The 20564-nt window shown below is 37.9% G+C and overlaps 1 protein-coding gene across 9 annotated transcripts in view; it reads left to right on the top strand.

Annotated features, from left to right (window-relative positions):
- Window positions 1–20564, top strand: part of TRAK1 (trafficking kinesin protein 1) — a 139090-nt gene that overhangs the window by 109602 nt on the left and 8924 nt on the right. For 5 of the 9 annotated variants that reach the window (XM_072853752.1, XM_072853753.1, XM_072853755.1 and 2 more), the window contains exons 8-15: window positions 211–289; window positions 708–838; window positions 1376–1450; window positions 2661–2798; window positions 4482–4558; window positions 6581–6817; window positions 7770–8086; window positions 12475–12804. In XM_072853752.1, the coding sequence (XP_072709853.1) occupies window positions 211–289; window positions 708–838; window positions 1376–1450; window positions 2661–2798; window positions 4482–4558; window positions 6581–6817; window positions 7770–8086; window positions 12475–12804 (1384 nt within the window). Of the gene's footprint in view, window positions 1–210; window positions 290–707; window positions 839–1375; window positions 1451–2660; window positions 2799–4481; window positions 4559–6580; window positions 6818–7769; window positions 8087–12474; window positions 13652–19444; window positions 19505–20564 lie in introns of those variants that run through there. The other 4 variants (XM_072853751.1, XM_072853759.1, XM_072853758.1 and 1 more) reach the window with 3 other exon arrangements.

Below are 20564 nucleotides of genomic sequence, written 5' to 3'. Positions count from 1 at the left end.
TTCTCCATGCAGTAATGTCTCTGCTGAATGTTCACCTGGCCCCTTTTTCCAGAACATGAGGGAGGACAGCCAAAAACTGTAGTTTCTCACCATCTCTCTGGAGGCGTGATTAGAAAAGCTTGTCTTTATGAAACAGATGGAAATGCATCAATAGACTGGCGAAGAACAGACATGCTAATGTAGCATATTTGATGTGGATTTCTTGAATAGGCCTGTCAGCTGAAGACTGAAACAATTACTTACGAAGAGAAAGAACAACAGCTTGTCAATGACTGTGTAAAAGAACTAAGTATGTCCTTATTTCTTTTCCCTTCTCATTTGAGATTGTTCAGTAAAAAAAAAAAGACAACTGAGATCAGTCAGTTGTGTTTTTCTGTGGTGCTTATTTTCCTTATATAAATGATTGTGAGGAGAAAATTTCTGGCTGAAATTTCACAGCAGAAAATTCTGTCTGTAAGCTAAATCTTTCTCAGTTTTAAAATAGTTTTGTATAGAAAAAGTTATTGTTAAGGGAAAGTACAATCTCCTTTGCCGCATGAGCACTTTTTGTCTTTCTGGTTTTGTGTCCTACTGCTGTTTTTCAAAAATACCTTGCTGTGTATTGGGGAAGGATTCTGCTGAATCAAGTGATGTTCTGAAATAACATCTTTCTGCTTACTTTTCTGCTTTTGGGTTTGTAATGTTAACTGTAATTGCTTATCTTAAAGGGGATGCAAACATCCAGATTGCCAATATCTCCGAAGAGTTAGCAAAGAAAACCGAAGATGCTGCCCGGCAGCAGGAAGAAATCACCCATCTTCTCTCTCAGATAGTCGATCTGCAGAAAAAGGCAAAAGCTGTAAGGAATCCAGTTGCAAGACTGCTGTTGTGATTTGCTATTGTTGTAGCTGGAAGACAAGTTACAATCCTCTGTATACAAGACCCTAAAGGAAATTTTCCACCCTCCTTATCTGGGTGACCTTGTTTGATGTTTAATATCTAGCATACTTGACTAGAAAGCATCAATTTATTAAAAGATGCATATATGCTATATCAAATACAATTCTTAAGTTTATTTTAAAAACAGATGTGAAATTCTGCACTAAATGACTTCAGTAAGACAATGTCAGTACAAGTATTTCAGTGGGCACATACTCATTAGTTTTAGGGTCTTGGAGGTTCATTTAGCAGGGCACAGACTGATGCTGGGTGTTCTTGTGTTAACATTTTAAAGTGGTGTTTAAATGTTTTTAAACTGACATTTGTGGACTAATATTGGTGCAGGAAGGGTCTTGAGAAAAGTTAGAATTTTCCTACTTACCTGCAGTGTAGGATACAAACATCATCGCAGGACAAAACATCCCAGTATTTCTGACATTTTATTGGTATATTTTAGTGTGCAGTTGAAAATGAGGAACTTATCCAGCATTTGGGAGCAGCTAAAGATGCCCAGAGACAGCTCACAGCAGAGGTGAGTATATTACTTAGTATTACAATAATTTAGTAGTAGGGCAATGGCTGTTCACTTTACCATGGGAGTTTTATTCTAAGCTGGATCAGAAGTATTAAATAATTTTGCCTATGTATATGGAATGAAGGAACATTTATGTTCCTGGTAGAGTTCAAAACCTTTTCCTTGCTGTTCTCTTCTCCTTCAACTAGTGCACATTTTGAAAAACTGAAGCTTATGGGCTATATAGGAACCCCTTTAGAGGTTGACTTCTCTAGGCTGCTAGTTTAAGCCTATTTTAAACAGCGAGATAACATGGAAGAGCTCATTCATACTGTATTTGTTCAGCAAATAACCAAAGACAGTCCAGGATTGCTGGCTGTCTTCTGGGTGCTACATTCACATGAACAAAATGGACGAAAGAGAACGAAGAAAGCTTGATCCCCTTATGATGAGTCTTGCATTTGGAATACGTTGTTTTGAAGGTGGGAATGCCCATAGAAACTTCTCCTGCTGATGAGCCTTTTGTATCTGTGGTGCTCCACAAAGATTGAGCTCATGCTTCTCCATCCCTTTCTTGGGAAAGACATTAACAGGCTCTCTGTTTCTAAACCAGGTAGCTTATTTTTATGAAACTTGTAGGAATGTGGTATTTCAGACTTCTGCCCCTTTGCCAAGCTTGGTTGAAATGGCTGATGATCTCAAACTATGAGGGTACACAGACATCTGCAGACAGGGTGATTACATAAGATGTGTTTCCTGAGAAACTCAAGCTAAAAATAGGGCATGGTCTTAGGCTGTTGGAGGTTATATGTGTATATATATATATGTATGTATGTAAGTCTTGGTCTTAAAATCCCTAAGTCCTTTGGAACACTGTGAAATGTCTTGTCCTTTCCCCATGCTGTTTGCTACTGTGGTCCTCATGGCAGTAATTAGGCACTATACCCGATCAGACTAAAGATACTTTTAGCTCTGTATCTTCTCCGTGGCTTCATGTAGGTAAGTAGGATAGGAAACGGAGCAAGCAGTTCCTCCCTCCTGGCCCTTCCTGTTACTAATCCATGTTATTTATTATTTTCAATGATATTTGCTCTTTGGAGTTCTTTTCCTTTAAAGTGGGGTATTCTTCCCTACACCATTATCCTTTACCAGTGTGAAAAGAATTTGCAGGCTTTTTGGGATGATAGTGCAGCCCGTAAGGTCTTGGACTGTTTTCTGTATGTTCCAGTTGCGGGAGCTGGAAGACAAGTATGCAGAGTGTATGGAAATGCTTCATGAGGCTCAAGAAGAGCTGAAAAACCTTAGGAACAAGACTATGCCAAATGCCATATCACGTCGGTACCACTCTCTCGGTCTCTTCCCTATGGTAAGCAGATTTAAGAAAGACACTGTGCGCACCAGAAAACAACCAACCAAAGGAAATGTGAATGTTTGCATCTGACTTACAGGTTCAGGGATGGGATGCTAGGCCAGACATGAGCATGGGTGAAATGAGTATTTATATAGTGCTAAAGAATAACCAAGTGATCAATTTTGCATACCTGGTTCTGAAACAGTGGTGCTGTGCAGTTACTTGTTCTTGCTGCAGTTCTATATACAACCTGCAGCCAGCTGTGCGTATGCTGTAAATCATGGGTATCATTAATAGGTTGTTACACAGTTCTGTACATCTTTGTTAATGCATCTCCTGTACTGTGGTGGCTGATTTTCAGTAGGAACTTCCTGTTTTTCTCCAATATCCTTGGAGTTGTAACTTCCTGGTAACATAACTAATGGTTTCCGAACATGGCATCCTTCTAGTCACTTATGATATACATTCTAGTTCTTCAGTACTTGAATAGGTTACACATATATTCTTGTTTTAGGGTCACTGAAAATTCAGTGGTTTATTAAAAGAATATTTGTTGCTAATATGCATTATGGCAACATCAATTATGGCAGTGTTACTGGTGTTATCAACTTTGTTTACCTAGTTTCATTTGATTATGACATTGTACGTTTAAAGCATGGGGAATATGCAGTACCCTCAACCAAATGAGAAAAAAAGAGTGGATAAGAATGTCTAGGTAAGTTCAGTCCTGGCTCTGCTTGCCTGTGTATCTCTAGAATAATTCCATTACTTCTGAGGGCAATGATATCAGTGAAGATTCTTTTGGATTACATTAATGTAAGCAAGCAGTAGAATCTGGCCCTCCTTGTCTTTAGCCATGTCTCATCTTAACTGCTGAGGAAGAACACAGATTATATTTGTGCTCACAAGACGTAAATTGTCAACAAAGGCTTAGCTTGCCTTTTTGTGTTCCCTTCTGAGACTGAACACAGGCCAATTCAAAGTGCAGACATTTAATAATACAAGTTGTACTTGCACAAATACAGTTGAAAGCTGGGAAAAGTATGCTAGTGCTGAGGTAGGTTTATGTGTTTTGTATAAAAATGATTTTCAAATGTTGAATCATAGGACCAAAGATCATTTAGATTTGTGAATGTTTGATGCTTAGACCCTGCACTCAACTACATTTAGACACTAAAGCTTACTGACCAGCAGTGGAAAATTGACAGCCTGCCACCTTTAACCCTATGGGGGAAGTATATAATGCTTTATGCCAAGAACCATGTCGTCTTTGTGGGTCAGTGGGTAATGTTATGAAAGGGAAGAATGTTTTCTGTTTATTTTAGATGAAAACAAATTAAGCAAAACTTTACACATGAAAGGTGGGTGTTACAGAGTAGGGAATTTAGTCTGGGAAGCTGGAGCACCTGAGTTCTGTTGTTGCCTGTGATGTTTTTTTAGGATCTTTGACAGATGTTATATGTCTTCAGGTGATGAGTACTGTAGCAGTATGAAGCTAAGCCATAATTTGTCAGTGATTTAAATATATTCATTAGTCTTCCAGCTTTCCAGTCAATTTTCATTTTTAAACCTTTCTTTTTTTCTAGAATGACACCTTATTAGTTATTAATAATTTTATATAAGTAATTAATTATTTTCTGCAATGACAACCTATTAATGCTATGATATTTGTTTTTCTTTTGTACTTATTTTTAACAGGATTCTTTGGCAGCAGAGATAGAAGGGTCAATGAGGAAAGAACTGCATTTAGATGAACCCGACTCTCCTGACTTGGCGTATGACTGAAAAGAATTGGTTCCTAATTGATTATATCTGAAGTTAATTATTATTTGATGAGAAAGGAAAAGACAGGAAATAGTTGAGCTAGGGATTTAGAAAGAAATACTTCTGACAGACTGTGAATGATAGAGAGAAAGGAAAATAAATTGTCTGGTTATTGGGGTAGTTATATTTTTCTGCTAAAGTTACCAAAAGAAAATGCCTATATATAGCTTTTGCCTTGTCATATGAACTTTTTGTCGTAATTCTTGAGTGCTGAGAATGAGAAAAGCTTTGTTTTCTTGTGTGTTACCATGCTAGGTTTCTTCAGTTAATGAATAGGGGGTGAGTTCAATTCCTTGGATTCTCTCTTCAGGTGTTATAATAGAAGTTATGAGGTAACTATTGATCTAATCCAGTTTTTACAGGGAGAACATCAGTGCAGAAAGGGATTCAGAGTGGTTGGGTACTTAGTGTAATGCCCATTACACCTGTGCTAAAGTTCTGTTGAATTAAACAAGAGTGTGGTTTGAAACAAGTTAAGTACTTGTGACAGTCCAAAAGCTATAAATAGATACAGCTTGGCAGAAATGGCCTTACTGACACCAGTTGCACATGTACTGCAATAGGTTTATCCAAAGCATGGGCTGGTTAATTTGAAACAAGTTAATCCTATTTAGAGGGTCTGTTAGAGAAACAGAGTTTACGAAGAAAGGATAGTCAGAGAAGGTACAGTAGCCACTTTCCAGAAACCTTCTAAGTATATTTACAAAAAGCTTGACACATACTTAAACCTTCTCTGAGCATGAGCCAAGAATTGTAAATGAGGCTTTGACAGAGAGAAATGTTGATTAGAAAAACGTAAGATCAGAAAGATGTGAGCATGCTCAAACCCCATAGAATCCTTTTGTCCTTACAGAGTAATCTTAACTTAAGGATAGTTTCACTTCTTCAGAATGTCTTTTATATTTCTATGCATGTACCAAAGAAGGATACCCTTTTTTTGGTTTCATGGGTTGTCTTGGTTTTATTTATTTGCTCAGCAGTAGTAACTGTAACCTCTGTGGGACCGTTTATCGATAGATGCTCATAGGTTCAGCCTCTTAAAGATATACAGCTATAGACTTGGAGTTTACACGCAAAGATTGCAACTGTTGAGCGCTTGTGGACAGAAGGAAACAAATTTGAATGAAATTACATAGCATAAGGCATGCTGTCATCGTTACACCCTGGCAGTGTTACCTTTAAGCTGGAAGGGATGCGCTGTTCTTGTGTTCAGCCATTGCTGAACTGTAAAACAAAGCAGCAATGGCACTTCTGTAGCACGATGTAGGGCAAGTTGATTTTGTCAAGAAATTTCTGCTGAAGTGTCTTAGGCTTGAAGCAGATGAACAATGTTTGTTATGATATCAGGACAATGGTGATAAAGAATGAACTGTAGAAGTAGGTCAAAAATTAGGTTTCCAGTCTTAGACAGCCTCTCTCTAGACTCTTGGTCCATTATATTTCTGATTTTTTTTCTTTTTCCTTTTTTTTTAAAATGCTATTTAAGGGGCTTGGAAATTGGTTTCAAAAAGAAAAGATACAAGACTTGCTTGCATAGAGATACTCAGAGTAAATTCAAATTCTCTTTTAAAATGAACTAGTCAGTTCATAGTTAAGAATTGAACGCAGATCAATTTTGTTTTTTAAAAACTCATTTCCACACAATGGCTTTAAGGCATTTTTAGCTGATGTACTGAAATGCTCTTTCACTTAATTTTTATTAATATTTGAGAGGGTCCATGCACATAATTCTCAAATGTTCTGTCTAAAATATTCTAGGATGATGGAAGTATTGTGTTGATGGATTGAATGTAATGGCCAGACTGTAGTGAGTATGGGACTCTATGCATACTACTTTACAGAAACTATAAAGACAAGGTGATTGGTGAAACTGTGAATAGGAAGGGTCGTTAACAAGCTGTTACCTGTTTCTCTGTTCCTTCTTAAGGTAAGAAGGCACTGTGTGATTATTAACTGTGTGTATGTCTTACCAGTCATCAGAAGCGGGTCTTTGAGACGGTGAGAAATGTTAACCAAGTTGTCAAGCAGAGATCCATGACTCCGTCACCAATGAATATCCCAGGCTCTAACCAGTCCTCTGCTATGAACTCAGTCATTTCTAGCTGTGTCAGCACTCCACGTTCCAGTTTCTATGGGGGAGACATCTCTAACATTATGATAGACAACAAGACCAATAGCATCATCCTAGAGACAGAATCCTCTGACAACGGGTCAGTACTGTAGCACTGGGCTTTGCTTTTGCTTTGTTTCTGACATAAAGGCGAAGTGTTTCTATTTTCCTCTTTTTTGTCCTACATTGTGCAGTTAACACAGTGACGTACATCTTCAACAGTTACTTTACTTTGTGGTTATAGTTCTTGAGAGCTCAAGTTTATTTAAAAAGGAAAGCTTTTTGAAAGTACTGTGTATCAGTGTCTGCAGCTCACACCTGTTCTGAGATGCAGCAGCACCAGACAATGTAAAACCATGCTTTGTCTTTGCAACTGTGGGCCAACACTTAAAACTAATTATATTTTCACCATTTTACATTAATGCCAGGGAATTCTCATCTAAGCTGCAGCTACAGCTAACTCTTTTGATCCTAAAAATAAATAAATGAAGTGTATGTGTAGGTTACCTAATATGAAAACTTGTGAATAAAACCAACCAGAACTTCGCTCTTCTAGCTGCTTGTCTTTTCCCCTAGTACAGCTCCACACTATGCTGTGTATACTTTCCAGTAAAAACAACTTAATATCTCAAAACAATGAATATTTGTCAGCATAATATACTCTTGTGACTCATTATGGTGTCCTTGCAGCGTTGGTCCTGTAAGATGTGGCCTGCTTACTTGAGTTTGTATAACAGTAAGAGACCTACAAGTAGGCATTTCTTATCTCCTTGTAGGAGGAAGCTGTTAAGTAAAGCACAGCTTTTCCAACCAGGAGTTTCCAGGCAGGAACTAGGATTCAAAACGGTTTTAGTATGAAAGAGAATGAAAATATTGGTGTTTGCCTTTGAACTCTCTGGATGAGTAGCAAGTTGTTCCCAGACATAGTAATTTAAAGGTACTGGTGAATGTCTCAAAACTGTCATGTGGAAGTTTTAAGCATCTCTAAGAATTTTTTTTTCTCCCTCCCCTCTTTTTTTTTGTGTGTGTGTATGTCCCCTTTTGTGTTTTAGAAATGAAGACAGGATGAAGAAGCCTGGAACTCCGGGGACTCCAGGCTCCAGTGACCTAGAGACTGCCCTTCGTAGACTGTCCCTCAGGCGGGAGAATTACCTCTCGGAGCGGAAGTTCTTTGAAGAAGAGCAGGAAAGGAAGTTGCGGGAACTGGCAGAAAAGGGTGAACTCCATAGTGGTTCTGTTACCCCCACAGAGAGCATCATGTCGCTGGGAACTCACTCCAGATTTTCAGAATTCACTGGATATTCAGGAATGTCGATCAGCAGTCGCTCCTACCTGCCAGAAAAGCTTCAGATTGTGAAACCACTAGAAGGTGATAACAAAGGGCCTCGGCCTTTATCTGTTCTTCTTAGTGACTCTTTGTGGTCTCTTATCCATCACCAGAAAGCAGGAAATCTTTGCAATACATATTCTTTTTACTTTAGAGACAGTAATCCACGCTGCTGGTTTGAAATCTTCTAAGTACTACATTTTTCCTCAAGCCTTAAAAGTGTTAGGAAATAGTTCCAGCCACGGCAGTAAAATAAATGTGACAGGCCACACATGCATCAGCAGTGTAGCCTTAATCTAACCTAAATCCCAATGTCGCCATTTCATACTTAAGAAAAGGAAGGTGGTTGATTATCTGAAATCTAAACAACAAGAGTATTAGTTCATCAAATCTCAGTTCTGCAAATCAGTGTCTGGAAAGACGTTTACCTACTTCAAATAGTCCAGTTGGTCTAATAGGACTGTTTTTGTGATTAAAAATTACCTCTGGACTTTAATTGGCTGTTTGACTGGCCACACATGAGTCTCTATGGCTTTGATTTCATGTGTGAAATGAGGCGGGTTTGTTTAAGTCAAATTTCCTCCATGTATTGTTTCAGAAGAAGGCAAGATATAGGTAGATGGTAGTCAGGGCTAGGGCTTTATTTCAGAGTTAAGTGCAGTTCTGTAGTCTGTCTAACAAAGCTGACAGAGCACATATAGTTTAGTCTGCCTGGCTTTCTTCAGTCCTTTCAGGTTGTTGCTGGAAGTTAAAGTTGAGTGAATTCCTTCAGGTTTTAAACAAAATGAAGCTGTTTTCCTCCAGTACTTCACAGATATGCTAGTTACATAATTTAGCTTTGTTTTCTCTTTCTCTCTTTTCCTTTAACAGAACTCTGGTGTTATGTTACATTGTCTATGTGTGTTTTAATTGCAAAATTTCCCTTTTTCATCTTTTTAGAACAAATTTATTTCATCTATAAGGAGCATTTAGCATGACATGTATTCAGAAGCAAAAATAACCCTTCTTGTGTCCTGAAGAAAGTGATGTGCTGTATCTACCTATCCAAATGAAACTTATAGCCATAGCACACGAGTCCATACTGTTTAGCAGGTTTTAGTAGTTTGTTTTCATGACTGCTTTTAAATGGCCGTAAAAATTCTTGTACCACATGAGGGAAGGGATGATCCAGCTTTGTTTCAGTTACTGGTTGTTACCACTGTAATAGATTTCTGTCACCATCCCATTATATCTGCTTTTTTCTTCCAATAAACTCTTAAAGTCTTTATCATCTTTCTATCTGTCTGGGTGTTTTTTCCTGGTTTTGTTCATTGTTCTCTCTGGGTCATTTTTTTCCTTAAAATTATTGCACCTTTTAAAAGTACTTCTCATGTTTGGTTTTACATCTTATTTGTAGTATGTTTGTGTCTGCCTCTTTCATAAGTTTAGTGTTTGTTACCTTTTATTAAATACATGTGTTTGAGTCCGTTCCTCACTTCAGCTTAGTTTCTTTCCTGAGTATTTTTCATGAGATTTAACTTTTTTTTTTCTTTTTTTCAACTTCATGGATACTTTCAAACTACTGGGGCAAAATAGTCTGCTGTACCTGCAGACTGTTATCAGTAGTTGTGCCTTTGGTTTTTATTACTGTTTTCCTAAGGGTCCTCATGCCATAAAATGGGGAAAGAAAAAACCAGTTCTGTAATACATTTCAGGTTAGTGGCTTCTATTCCTTTAAAGCAATCTTTTAAATCTCACAGTAAAATAAATAGGGTGACAGAAGCACTAAGAAATTAATCTTCTTCTTTTGCACCTTTAAAAAACAAAACCAAAAAGCACCTTTTTAGTCCAGTAGAATGATTGCTTGATTTGACTTGCTTTAGTTACAGTCTGGTAGGTTTTTTTGGTTTGGTTTTTGTTTTTAAACTGTGCATCTGCAGCTTGTTGTACCATAAGCAGGAAACAGCACTCCCTGTGTCCTGCGGGAAAACTAGAACCTTGGACTTGATTATATCTTCACTCACTTTGTTGCAATTGTGGCAGCAACACATCATGAGTTTCCAAGCTTTCTCTGACCCCCATACCATACATGCAATGATGCAGATATCAGGAATAGAAAAACAAACCCTATTCGTATACTTTATTTTGCTTTTAAAATTCTTCTTGCTTCAGCCTGGCAGTCCCACTGTTGCACACTAATTCCCTCATGCCAGCTTTTTCTGATAGCATAATTTACAAAACTCTAGTAGGAGCCTGGGACTGAATATAGGCCAAGGTGGTGTATTCCCCCCTTCAATTTTTTTTTTTTTTAAATCATAAGGTAGTTGACAACTGTTGCATTGCTTTCGGCATTAGCGTTAATTTTCTGTATGGAAAAGGTAAAGCTCCCTTTCACACATTTTATGAGATCGAGATTAAAGTAACACAGGTGGGTAGAAACTCAGATATCCTCCTTTTTGTGATGAAGCTTAGGCCACTTTGATTTCCATTTTCCAAAAGAAACTAATAACTTGTAGTGTCAATAGCAATGTTAAAGCTCAAAATGTAGATATTCTGGTGAATATATTTCCATAGGAATGATTCAAAATATTATCAATTTAATGCTTGTACTCTGCAGAGTTTTTCTGAGTGTAAATTTTGGTTAGCTTTAAGGTGAAAAAGATTACATCTTCAGAATCTTGCATATTGAGGTTAAATAGCAACAGGATTTTATACTTGCATACTGTGCAGAAAGAAATTTTGATTTCCGGTGTTTTTCTGTAACTTGAGGGTATTGTCATACCACAAAGCTCTACTCTTTGCTTAAGACTTGACAATACCTGGCACTTCTCCACATTCTGGAATATTTCTTTTATGTAGAAGCAAAAAAACTTGACTTTTGTGACAATTCAGGAATAAATACAAGTTTTAGGGATGTTTTCTTCATTAGTTCTTTATTTTGGGGTTGTAATCATTTTTACTTCGTGAGCCTCAAGAGTACCAATCAGTCTAAATCCTCTTTAGTCCCTCAAAAATTACTTTAAAAATAAATAAATAAAAATAGGACCATTATCCAAAGTAATCTAGCAGATCCAGTTATTCTGAGCTAAAAATTACACATTTTAAAGAGTGAGATAGACTTAATTAAAATGCTACTCTCTGATCCCAGTCATTCTACAAAAGGACATCTTCCCTGTTCACTTCCTATTTACAATAAGCTTCCTGTAATGCAATATCCTTATTGTGAAATGACAATTTTTCTCATTCCATAGGATTTTTCTCAGATGCAAAATAATGTCTATAAGAGCCATCCCTTCCCTAGTTATTACAGTGGTTTAGATTTTTACATATACCATGCAACATATCGAACATTCTTGGTCTTTGAATACTGGTGAGAAGTTTGTATGCCACCTTGTTGGCTGAGTCAGTATTCTGCTTTGGGGAGAGGGGACAGGGACAAGACAACAAAAACTGCTCGGATTTGAGCTGGCAGAGATGAAAACAAAGATGATTTATTTGTGTCATAGGACTTGGAATAAATAGTTTTAAGTCACACGTTACAGCACAGTAATGATTGGTGGACACATAGGAGAACTTAGGCCCTTGCGAGCAGTGTTTAATCACTACTTGAGGAATCAGATAAATCCTCCCCTAATTTTAGTGGGCCCATTTCAATGTATATATCAATTTAATCGGATACATTGCTGTTTCTGACTCATTGTCTCCTATTGAACACTGAATATTGAATGCTTTTCTCTGTAAAACATGCCTCTTTCCTCACTCAAAACATTTTTCTGCCAAGGACGAAGCTACAGGTACAGTAGCATTTAGTTATGTAGTAGCTGACTTGCTGTAGCATAGGGGCTCAGGTAGGGGCCATGCAAGTATGTAGACTTGATGTATAGGTCAGAGGTATTATCTGCTTACACGTGCCTGGAGCTGATACGGCTTTCTAATGTATGGTAGAAAGCTGAAATTGCTGTGTAATCTGTGTGACTGCTGTCCTCCTGTTAGCCACCAGTAGTAAATTCTAGCATGTTTCTAGCACCTTTCTTAGTGTGAGCTTAATGCGGGAGTATGTGGTATATGTTCCTCTTAGAGCTTTCTGTGATGGTACTCAGATAAACGTTAATTTTTTCTACTCCTACTTAATCCTGTGAATTTAGGGGGATAAGAATATAAACGGGGAGGGAATGTGCATGTGCACAAGCGTGCCACATCTTACCACCAGACTTTACCTATCTAAGTGCTTATGTGATCAGTTTATTTCATATTGATCTGGAAATGAAGAAGAGTAGGTAAAACAGTTTTGCCTTGTAGCTTGTCTTCCAAGAAATATTAAGCCCAGAAACGTTAAAGGCTTGGAGCTCCCAAACCTTTGGTCTTCTGGATAAACGAAGTGGGATTTTCTGCATTTTAGATCCTGGATTGATTACTGATTTATTTTGGTTGTCTTTGTGTTCCCTTTCAAGGTTCTGCCACTTTGCACCACTGGCAGCAGCTGGCTCAGCCTCACCTGGGCGGGATCCTGGACCCGAGGCCCGGGGTTGTCACTAAGGGCTTCAGGACACTGGACCTGGACCTGGACGAAGTGTACTGCCTTAATGACTATGAGGAAGATGAGACAGGTGACATTTCTTACAAGGGCCTAACTACCTCGACGCCAGTTCAGCACACAGAGACCTCAGGTGAGAGGTCACAAGCACAAGTGACTGTTTCAGACAACAAGAATAACCCCCGCCAATCTCAGGCTTTCACAGAGGAGATGCAGGAGTCCGCGACTGACGATGATGAGGGGTCTGGTGAGGGAAACTCATTAAGTCCAGTAAAACTGACATCTTTACAGGATTTTGATTACTGGGCCATTCTCACATCTCTCCAGAACAGCATCCATAGTATTGCTTTGTGTGTAGCATCCGCACGTTAATGCGTGCAATAGTTAGAACATAACCATTCTAACATTGGCTCAAAAATCCTTTATTTAATACTCTTTTAATTTGACTTTTTTTTCAGTAACAGCATCTGTGGTCAATATTTTACTCTGTTTTGATAAGAGAAGGCTGCTAAAAGGAAGTGGTTCGTTCACAAACCCGTGTGGCACGTATGCAACTTGTATGTGTATCTAGTGCACGCTCTTCAGTGTGTATAATGTATAGATGATATGTATTTTGTATGCCTATAGTGCAGATATTCTTCTGTTCATAAGAGGTGATGCCATGCTTTAGATTTTTGTACTTTGGGAAAAAAGACTAAATGATGACAAAAGGTGCATCTAAGTTGCCTTTGCTGAAACAAATGGAAGTGCCTTGAAAATCCAGCAAAGTAATTCTGCAAGTTTAATTCAGTTACCTCAGATACAGTTACGTGTTTTTTAAATTCCCTTTGAGATAAAGAATTAAGAGGATTTTTTTATGCAGAGAATAATCACATTTCCCTTGTTCCCTGTTCACCACACTATTAAATTCTATCCTTCCTATTTATACCATATTAAGACTTAAACATTTTTAAGTGACGCAGTACTGCATGAGTTATTAGATACTCTAAACCGACATTTGCGGTCTATTATTGCACGAGGCTACAGGTTCTCAGACTACAGATGTGTGTTGAGTTTGTGTGGTTTCTTTTTTGTTGTTGGGGGTTTTTTTGGGGCGGGTGGTGGGTTTTATTTTAATAAGCTATATAGGAGAGTTAGTCTTTGTTAAGATTTGCCAATTTGCCACTGGTAAAGAATTATATTTAGTCCAGAATCAGAAAACTACCAGAACTCCTTTTTCTTCAGACATCTAGCTTTTACGTAGCTACTTTAAATGAGGACACTTCCTTCCCCCTCCTTTTTCTGGAATAGATCATAATTTATTATTTGACTGGTCTTTGGAACATTAGATTGTCTCAGGGCTAGACAACAGTATTTCTGTTATTTTCGTGAAGTGCAGAGTATCCTCAGCTCTCACTGAAATAGCAGTTCAGTGCTTTCAGCTATTGAATATAAGCTACTTCTTGCAGTCAGTTGTATTAAGATTAAACTTAGAATCATAGAATCATTTAGTTTGGAAAAGACCCTTAAGACCCTTGAGTCCAACTGTTAACCTAACACTGCCAAGTCCGTCACTAAACCATGTCCCTAAGCACCACATCTACATGTCTTAAGTAGCTCCAGGGATGGTGACTCAGCCACTTCCCTGGGCAGCCTGTTCCAATGCTTGAAATTCGAACCTTTCAACTTCCCTTTCCATTGGCAAAAATTGTCTTTATTCTATGAGATCTATTGCCCAGGAATAATGAGATTAACTTTTTAATATTAATATGGAAATAAATAATGCCTTCGCAGGAGTTGTGTACAGTTTTGGATATTATCCAGGTGTTTATAATTTTGAAGAGTCTAAATAACAACAGCAAGAAAAGCTGGAGATCTAGGAAACATGGACTGAAACAATCAAAGACTGAAATAACTGCCATTTTTTAGGGTCTGTGGAATAAAAGATTCAAGAAAAGATGAATCATTTCAAAATGTGTTGCTGCAGAGAAGAAGGGAACAAGCAGTTCTTCATATACTCAGGATACAACAATTGTGCAAAAAAAGCTATTCGGGTTACACTTTGGGCGAAGAATTTTCTAATTGTAAGAATATTCAACACAGGAACATGTTGAAAATTTGGAAATCTTATTGTCATGGACTATATAGAGAGAGGGATATAGATATAGTTTAGGTTTTTTGGTTGTTTTCTTAAGAACGGATTAGTAAAACATCTGTGGGTAATGATTTGAGAGAGTTCTTTGTTTGGAGTAGAAAAATAAGTGTAGACCTGCACTATGATTACAAACTGGCAAGAAAGACTAGTATTTCTCTCCATTTCCTTTCTCCGTTACAATTTTAATACAGGTCACTGTTATTAACAGGTTATTCCCTAGTTACTGCTGATTTTGCCTGGGAGAAGTCTAGTCATCTCAGACAAGGTTTTTAAGCGTATTCCCTACTTACAAGTTGCCAAGTATATAAAATCTATGAAATTGTCCTAGTAGTCTTATTTCATCATCTATTGCTTGCTGAGTAATTTTGATACGTTACAGAAATAGAGAAATTGGGCAATATGAATAACTTTGTGTAGAATAAACAAAGGCACTGAAAACTTCAATTTCCCATTCTTTATCCTTCTTCCAGATTGCCAGCTGCTTAGGATTTAGGAGTATCCACGAGCCACCACATCATTATTGGTTGCATTGCTCAAATGAAGTAAAGATACTGCTGTATCTGCTTTTTGTTGAAGCAATTTGTCAGGCAGTATACAAGGAGAAGATAATTGTGGATGTTTTCAGAGTAGGCACTTACAAATATGACAGTGCTTCTTAGGATCCACAATCTGCCCACTGAAGAATACCTTTTGGGAGCAGAGATGTGTGCTTAGCTTATCAATTTATTTTGTATGTAAATTTTGTGCAGCTGTTGCTCCTCTTGAAAAAAAAACCCTCAGCATTCTTTCTTCCTCTCCTAGATTTCTCTGTAAGAAATGCAATGCAAGTAGGGGTGTGTATGGACATGCATTTCCTTAGAGCGCTGTCACAAGCGCAAGGTTATGACCTCATTGCTTGCATGATTCCAGGGGAGATTCCAGGCAGCAACGTACAGAATAAGCTCTTGCTAGACAATATGGAAGTAAAATAAAAAGGGAAGGAGATAAATATCTTGGATACAATCTTTAGCGGTAGCGTTTTTGCTTGTAATCCAGGATAGCTCCATTGTGGAAAAATCTAGCTCAAGAGGTTCATAAAAGCCAGAAAGTATCTCCCTACAATTGTCATTGGCAGGCCATAGACTGTGCCAGTCTATAGCTACAGGTCTTCTAACCTGAGAACAAAACGTCTTTGGAAATACAGTGCCTACAAGGACCGTTCCCAACAGGTGTTGACTAAGTCATCTTAGTCTTTTGGGTAGGTGTCTGCTTCATTTGATATGTATGCTTTAAGGGTTGTATTTTACCATTTTTTCACTGGAGATGTTCTCTGGCAGAGTACTGTGAGGTCCTATTTTTACTGCCATTTTGTGAGCATGTAGAGTGCTGCTCGAGATGAGCCCTAGGAGAAGTCATTTTAACATCCAGGCTCAGGAGAACAAACATTGCTGCTAGTGCCAAAGATGACTTGTAGCCAAAATAAATGTATCCAGAAGAGAGTTTCAGTTGTTTCTTGTTGAGTGATGGATAGAGTCAGAAATCATTCTGACTAAATAGGAAACAGTTTTATGATCCTTGAATTTTCCTGTCCCTATGTTGAGGCCTGTAGTATCCATTGATATGTAAAATAACTTCCTCAAAGTATATGCAGATTATATCCCAATTATGGCACTGAACATTTCAGAAGAAATTAATATATATGTAATTTATGACCTGCAGTTGGTCTGTCAGAGCTACATACTGTGTGTGGCCTCAGTAATTTTATGGAGGATTGTAATTCCAGAATCGCAGTTCTAGCCTAATACCCAGGAATAGTTTGAAATTTGTATATCACTTGAGTAGACTCTCAGCTTAATTGGAATGGTAAAGAAGTTAGAGGCCACAGCATTGTTGATTCCGTCTAGGACATTAGCTTTTGCAGCACAAATTTTTAGTAGCCTCAATATATTTTTTTATTCTTTGAAAGAAACTGTAGTATATTATAAAACTGTATAGAGTCTGTTTTGGGGGGAGGGGTTATTGGTTTTTTGTTTTGTTTTGTTTTAAATTCATTGCCTTTCAGGTTTCCCTTAAACAAAAAACCCCAAGCCATTCAAAGCACTTAATAATGTTGTGAATGTTCTCATTTTGAAGTTGGAAGGGCTACACTTGATTCAGTGTGTGCTTAATTGCATGCTAGTTTTGGGTGCACGAACTGGTCTTTCAGTACTTGTGTGTGTTAGATTGATTGCTTTGAACAGACATGTGTGCAGCATTACGGGATCAGCCCTCTTGTACTTCGTGTTTAGACCTTAACAATGACATGGAGATCTTTCCAAATAGATGCCTAAAATCACAAAAACACATAATGAATGTCTTACGTTTGAGTTGTTTTTAGCAGAATTGCTATACATGCTTCTAAGACGTTACCATTGTACAGAAAAGCAATAAATTTTGTAACTCTTCTTAGAACTAAGGTATTGATGCATATTTAAATATATTTTATTTTCAAATGGCATGAATATTTCACAGTAATTATTTCTTTAAGAAAAATCTGTCAGCATTTGCTATCTGTGCTGTTAAAATGCTAGAATTTTAATTTGGGATCCTAGCCTGCATAAAATCATGTTGAAGCCACATAAATACACTGAAGTCTTTTTATATCTGTGCTCCATGGTTATATACATATGAGGAGGAGTCCTCAGCCAGGAGAAGGCTAAGAAAATACTGTCCAAAGAATACCTGCCTTGGTTCAGTTTTTCATGTCTTGCTGTTTCCAAAGGCAAAATAAATGGAAAGTTTGGAAATGCAGATATTGAGAAAATAATTTTATTGTAAATTGTTTAAGAAACATAACAGGAGTAATGCTTCTGGCATAGACATACGGATTCTTGGAGGTTTTGAGCATTCACAGTTACCCCTGAAACCTGTGTTTTCTGAAGGACATCTGAAGGCACCTAAACACCTTTAGGAGAGCACCACGCTCACATTTTGCAGCTGCTGTGTTTATCGTGCATCTCCATTTTGTTTTAGTAGATAACACAGCCATCAACTCCAGCATGCCCTATATTCTCCCTGTTCTGTCAGCCAGGACTTTTCAGTACAGATAGCACTGGGTATCAGAGCTTTCACCTTCAGTCCCCTGGAGGGGATGACCTCTGCTGAATTTAGAGAGTACATGAAGGAGCTGTCTTGTCCTGTGGATCCTAATGGAGGTTTGTGACCTAGTTTTCAGGAATTTCACCTTACCAAAGAATGGAGTTGGTGGCATAGACTGGCAAAAGTGAGGTCCATAGCTTGTATCGCAAATGATGACACTGGAGGAAAAAAGTGCCTCTTAATGGTCCTTCATTGTTATCCTCTTCCAAAGCAGGCAGAGCTTTTTTTTTTTCTATTCAGCAATAAAATAAACTTCTAATGCTTTAAAACACCATCTCCATCTGTTGCTCTAAGGACTCTGCAACCTGATTGTCATTCCATCACTGTCTTACTGGCCTGTGCTAAGGAGATGTCCAAATTCCACTGCTCGCTCTGCTGAAAGAGCAGGGAACCAGGTTTCCTCCTTTTGTTAAAACATGCTAAAGAAATGATGAGTGGAGTGGCTTGCTTCAGAGTTGGGCTAAAACTTTGTGCCAGTCTGGATCAAGCCATATTCTGAAGATTTCTGATTTTTTTTTTTAAGTTCCTTTTTGCATAAATCTGTATTTGCCAGAATAGGTATTTTATATAAAACGCAAATATTTACTGGCTGCTGTGAGCTCTCTGCCTCCTCACTATTCATCTAGCATAGCAGCGAATTTGAGTTTGGAACCAATGGTACAAAAGTTAATGGTGTTTTAGTATAGTTGCCTCTTGGAATTTTCCTCAAACTCAGCTTGTCTTGATGCCTTTTTGTGGGTGGGGCAGGCTACTAGTTTACCTACTGTAACTTTGTACCTTTCTCTGCATGAGCTGGTTGAAAATCCAGATTAAACAGTCTTTTGAGGGTTCCCTGAGCAGAAGATCATGTCCTAGAAGCATCTGTGTTGCTGTTTGCACCTAGCAGAATGGCCCATAAGCTGAGTACTGCAGCTGGATCTGAAACAGCTCCGAGCTATATAAAATCAGCTTTGTGTTTGGAGTGGGGAAGGGTCTGTTTCACCAGAAGATGGAGCTCTCTGCAGTCAGTTTGACTAGTACCTGCCCTTTTTTGCAGTATTTTAAAAGATGTTTTTACAAATGTTTGTGCTTACAGGAGAGTTGCTTTCAGGTATAATGTTTTGCTTTTTTTCCAAAATGCCTAAGAATTGTTTGAGAGAGCTTAATAAGCTAAAGAATCATTAATTACTGAGAGACAAAACATGATCCAGCAGCCATCTATGGTTTAGCCTGAATTTTAATTTAGGCGAAAAATGCACATACTGTTTAGTTTATGGTTTCCTGATGGATAAAATTACATGATGTTTCTGTAAATTTTGTCAAACACTGAATTATGTACAGGTTCTTTTTCATACAGATATGAAGCCTCATTGTTAATCATCTACTTCTTTGAAAGAGGGTGTAAATAAAACATTTGGTTTCAGCCCCAGTCACGTGGAGCAGATGTTTATATTTACAATAATACTTTGGTGTATGTACATGTGAAGATAGTCTCTCTTATTGTAAACTTATATATTACTTCCTCACAAATTTATACTAACTCAGGATATTCTTATGTAAAATGACTAGGTTAGGAATGAATCATTTTGTTTCTATTTTTATAAACTTTGTTCATTTACAGCAACAGGTTCTCACTCTCTTTGTATTGTGTCCAAAGGATGGAAAATGCTACAGCAATATGATACACCCCATTGTTGACTGATGGAGGATAAAGCTGGTACAGGACTTTCTTAGTGGTATTTGAGGGTGGAATACATCCTTGGAAATGATTTTTTTTTTCCTTTGATAATTTCAATTTGTTTCCTCTTATTAGAGTCAGTGATTTCTCTACTTTTAGCAGCCTTCTCCTATCTCTGACTCATTAATAGCAATGAGTCTTGCTTTTGCTAATGCAGCTATGTATCTTCAGTGTGCCTGTTTCCAGTCTGAGGGGGTGCCCAACGGATATTACAAATGGGGAAAATGCACTTCTTGTATTACAGCTACGTGCTTTGGGTTGAGCTTGCAGTCTTAAACCAGCATTGCTTTATTCTGTTCTCTATTCATCATCCAGGGATAATTGCTTTGTTTCTACTTGATTTATGTTGAAGTCCTTTGTTCTCTCTAAATAACGAATTTTTTCATGTCCAGTTATTTGAGCTCTTTCTCCAGATTTTCTTTTAACTCTCTACAATATGGAGAGAATCATGATTGCTAGGCTGTGTCCCCTTGTAATAGCTTTTATAGTGCTCACACTAATTTCTAAAGCAACTGGATTCCTGAAGCATCATAATTACCATCTCTGGAGGTGAAGTAGAGCTTGTTGTTATGTTATGCTGTGCTAATATTTGAGTGTGTTAACATGACACTCCAGTGGGTTTTTAGAAATATCCTTCTTTAACGTACAGCAGTACATTCCAGCGTTAACTAGAAGTTACCTCACATTGTTTGCTTAGCCACTTCTGCTTCCACTGTTCACACTCCCCATGCTCTAGCCTTCACACACTGCTTATATGTGTTCTTGAAGGATTACCTAACTGCACGCACTGTTTTGGAGCTGTGATACTTTATATATGAAAAAGGGAACACAGCCACAATTAAGACTTGCCTTGCTTCTGCTAAGCATTTCTGGAAGTTCAGAATGGTGTCTGGTCTAGTTGGTCTGTCTGTCCTTTGCAATGTGTTGAATAGTTGTGTACTGTGGTATTAAAATGTGGCTTAATCAGGGAATGGCTCAGAGGGTTGGGTAGGACTGAGAGGGAGGGAGCTGCACACGGTTTTTATTGTGCATGTCTTTT

This window comes from Ciconia boyciana, chromosome 2 (genome assembly GCF_034638445.1).
Source record: "Ciconia boyciana chromosome 2, ASM3463844v1, whole genome shotgun sequence".
Lineage (NCBI taxonomy): Eukaryota > Metazoa > Chordata > Aves > Ciconiiformes > Ciconiidae > Ciconia > Ciconia boyciana.
This window is presented reverse-complemented; position numbering and strand designations above follow the sequence as displayed.